Here is a 3,597-nt window from a genome sequence, read left to right on the forward strand (position 1 = left end):
AATTTTAGAAAATCATGGCCGATCATCCAAAATTAAGTACAAATGAGGAAATAGATGTCTTAAAACCCGGCGATCCAAATGTGTAAGTAAAATACAATTTCAGGGTAGTTACAGGCGTGGAAAACCTGTTAAATGTTGCGTAATTTTTATATCGTCTGAGAAAATGTAGATTGTAAATTGAATTTTAGTTACAGCCTAATCTCGTGTTAAAGAATTAACGACATTATGATACCAATCGGTATTGTTAAATACTACAGATCACCATTTTAAAATTTCGCCATCTTTTGCCGTTAATTTTTTATTGATTAAAAATACCCAATTTGAATTTCATATAAGACGTTAATAAAGAGAGGTATTGCATTGGGGAAAAAATGACCCCCCCCCTTCTTTTATGACGGAAAATTTTCTACATTCTTAAGATATAAAAGAAAGAGCTGGAAAGCTTGGGAATAATCGCGCAAAAATATCCATTTCTGACTTTTTTTCGTATTGCATCAAATTGAACCAAATTTGATATGCATATAATAGACGCTTCACTAAGTTCACTAAGAAATGAAATACATTTAGTCAAAATTGTGCGGGTTTCGGGAATTGTCAGTAAGTAGAAGATAATAATGTACCTACCTCCTTAATCATATTTAACTTTTCCAGGTGTAGAGGGTTTCATTAAAGACACGTTTATTGAAATACATACAAATTACTCTACATTTGGAAGCGGGTCGATTGTGGATGGAAAATATAAACTTAATGTTCGCATAGCAAATTTTCACAAGAATGATAATTTGATTGCAGGTTGCCACATTAGACTTGAAGGACAAATAAACAAAGATAAATGTAAAAATAATTACTTCTAATCATTTTTATTATTTTTTTAAACGTATTATAGATGATATGGTGCATCTTCTAGTCAACGAAACGGAAAGTATTAAAATTATTGATAACAAGATATTGTGTGATGAAGATTTACAGTTGGGTATTTACACTCCTGAAAAAGAAAATCAGCCCAGCTTTTCCAAGACGTGTAGATGAGTTGAACAGCGGAATTTTTAAAAAAGTACATGCAGATTTGTTAAAAAATTAAATTACTTTAATTTGTTAATTTTTTAGCTCTGTTTTAACGAGAAAAAAGACATCACACACACAGATACAGATGAGAATTAATTTTTTAATTTCTAAATCTGGAGAATATCTTTTTATTTTTGTTATACCATATTTGAATCTGGCGCCTTACAAGGCAAGAGAAGGAGGGAGGACTTCCAGTTAAGGGGAGTACCGGCATGAAATTGATATAAAGCACGTTATAAAAGTACACTTCGTTTACTGTGAAAATAAGAACCCTTTTACATTACAAAGTTGTGTATTACAAACACAACAAGTGGCGACGAGGATCGTGAAATTTACATACATCTTAAGTACATTCCGCAGAAACAGTACGTACGAAATAGAGGTTATGTCATAACCGCATGCAAAGCAGGTGCAAATTACATTGAACGACTACATACATTTTCAAAGGGGTTTTACGAATCTGCACGGTACAATCAACAGAATGACGTCCAACACAGTTCAACAATCATTTACTGTTGAAACTTTTAACCCGACGACGACTCCATGGTCACGATGGGTCAAGCGACTTGAAGGCGCATTTACAGTATTTAATACAGCCGAGAACATGAAAGTGTACTACCTCCTCCATTATATGGGTGCTAGCGCATACGATTTACTATCCGACAAATTGGCACCTAGCGAGCCGGAAAAGAAAAAGTATAACGAAATTTTTTCAATTTCTTTTTCTTTCCTTGATAAATCGGTTTCCAGTCTATGTGTGTCATAATATTCTTGCAGCTGAATCTTCTCATCTTCTGAAGCATTCAGATAACCAATACAGACTTCACATTGGTCTTTTTTTGGAATAAAGAAGGAAAGATTATATTCTTCATTAAATATCCTACAATACATCATATAATTGCCGGAAGGTTTGTTTTCTTCAGCACAGTCTTTGACATAATCTCTGTGCAGATCGGCTATAGTTTTTCCGCCTTCGATATATTCTTTCCCAGAGTGGTTGCGACAATAGTGGCTTTCGATCCGCGGAATTTTCATTATGTGTTGTCTAATACCATTTTTTATGTCATCATCTACTTTAAAGTGCCGTCCATGCTTCCCTCGCAAATCGGAGGACAACATTTGTCCAGTGAAAATATTTCTTTTCCCAATGACGGTCCTTATGGGTCTATCGGTAATGCATAAGGTGGCTTTAAAGAAGGCCTTACATACGTGAATTTTCTTATCTTTTATCTCGAAATGAAAGGCATTATTCGGACGTCTCTGGCTATTTTCTTTGACGTATCTGTATTTGGGAGTGACTGTTGTCATACTAGCGGATATAAAATGGCGTTGTTTCTCCAAATCAGCTAGCCTCCAATAATCGTCGAATATTTGCTTACGTTCTCCTTCAGTGAAATTGTTGTAACATTTTAATTTACACTTATCGGTGCATGAAGGTAGCAAAGTTCGGGCTGCAATAACCTTCTTTCCTTTCGAAACTGACGAATAGGACTCTCCCATGTTTCTTAACTTCTTTGCGCGGTTTTTTATCCATTTTTCAGGATTGGGTATTCGTTTCTTGCCTTTCTTTTCTTCTTGTCTAACGTTTATTACTTTTCTTAATTTGGATATCACAAGCTTCCTTATTTTTGCTGCGAGAAGTGCTTGGTTTGTCGTTTAAAGTTGTGCTGTCATTGCTTGAAGTTGAGGATGCTGTATCGCTGAAATCGGGGTCGGCATTGCTATCATCTGTACTATATGGATCTGCTATAGACTGATCACCTTCATCCGCACTTTCATCAATTGTTTCAGAACTACCTTGCTTATTTTGAAAATCAAAATCTGTTGGTGGTTGGACTTCTAAAACTGAAACAAAAATGGTAGGTACACCTATCGGCGTTACAGCATATGGAAGTAACCTTACCTTCAAAAGATTTTGCTGTATTATCTATAGGTTGAGGGTCATTGTCTAAGACAACGGCTGAGATTTGCTGATTACTAGTAGGATCAATTTCTTTGAAAATGATTGAACTTTTATCAACATTTTCTTGTCTCGCAATAACTTTCCATTGATTGTTATCGTTTTCTTTATTATCTTGCTGTACTATTCGTTGCTTACTTAATTTAAGGATAAGGAGACTTCTACTGCTGTAGTTGGACATCTAAATATAAAATGTTTTGTTTTTAGAATGTGTCACAAAACTAAATAATTTTCAGAAAAAACAAACAAATGTGCAAATGTTTTCTGGAATAGTGACACAACTGAGAAAATGACATCATGATACTATGATATTAAAAGTTTATTTACATGAACAATGACACTTCTCAAAGTAAAACTTCGTTAAAAATTAAAAAATGCAAAAAATTACTTACCTCTTTCAGGAATAATGACACAAACCTACATGTGACACTGTTCTAGAAACACTTTTAAAGAAATAGCGACACTTCTCAAGATGTGACGTTTTTTCTGAAACGCGGCGATACCTCCAGTGTAACAGTTAGAACACAACTGAAAATGTGTCACTGTTCTTAATAAAGGTTACTGAATATGCG

General features: G+C 34.4%; 1 protein-coding gene across 1 annotated transcript; it reads right to left on the reverse strand.

Annotated features, from left to right (window-relative positions):
• Positions 1-2,060: 2,060 nt before the first annotated feature.
• On the reverse strand, positions 2,061-3,263 carry LOC116165007. Its single transcript, XM_031479277.1, has 2 exons — positions 2,969-3,263; positions 2,061-2,910 (listed from the first exon to the last, which is right to left on the reverse strand). Exons 1-2 carry the CDS (start codon positions 3,204-3,206, stop codon positions 2,645-2,647), a joined length of 504 nt encoding a protein of 167 aa, XP_031335137.1. The 5' UTR covers positions 3,207-3,263; the 3' UTR covers positions 2,061-2,644.
• Positions 3,264-3,597: the final 334 nt, after the last annotated feature.

The sequence above is a fragment of the Photinus pyralis genome, unplaced genomic scaffold (genome assembly GCF_008802855.1).
Source record: "Photinus pyralis isolate 1611_PpyrPB1 unplaced genomic scaffold, Ppyr1.3 Ppyr1.4_LG1, whole genome shotgun sequence".
Taxonomy (NCBI): domain Eukaryota; kingdom Metazoa; phylum Arthropoda; class Insecta; order Coleoptera; family Lampyridae; genus Photinus; species Photinus pyralis.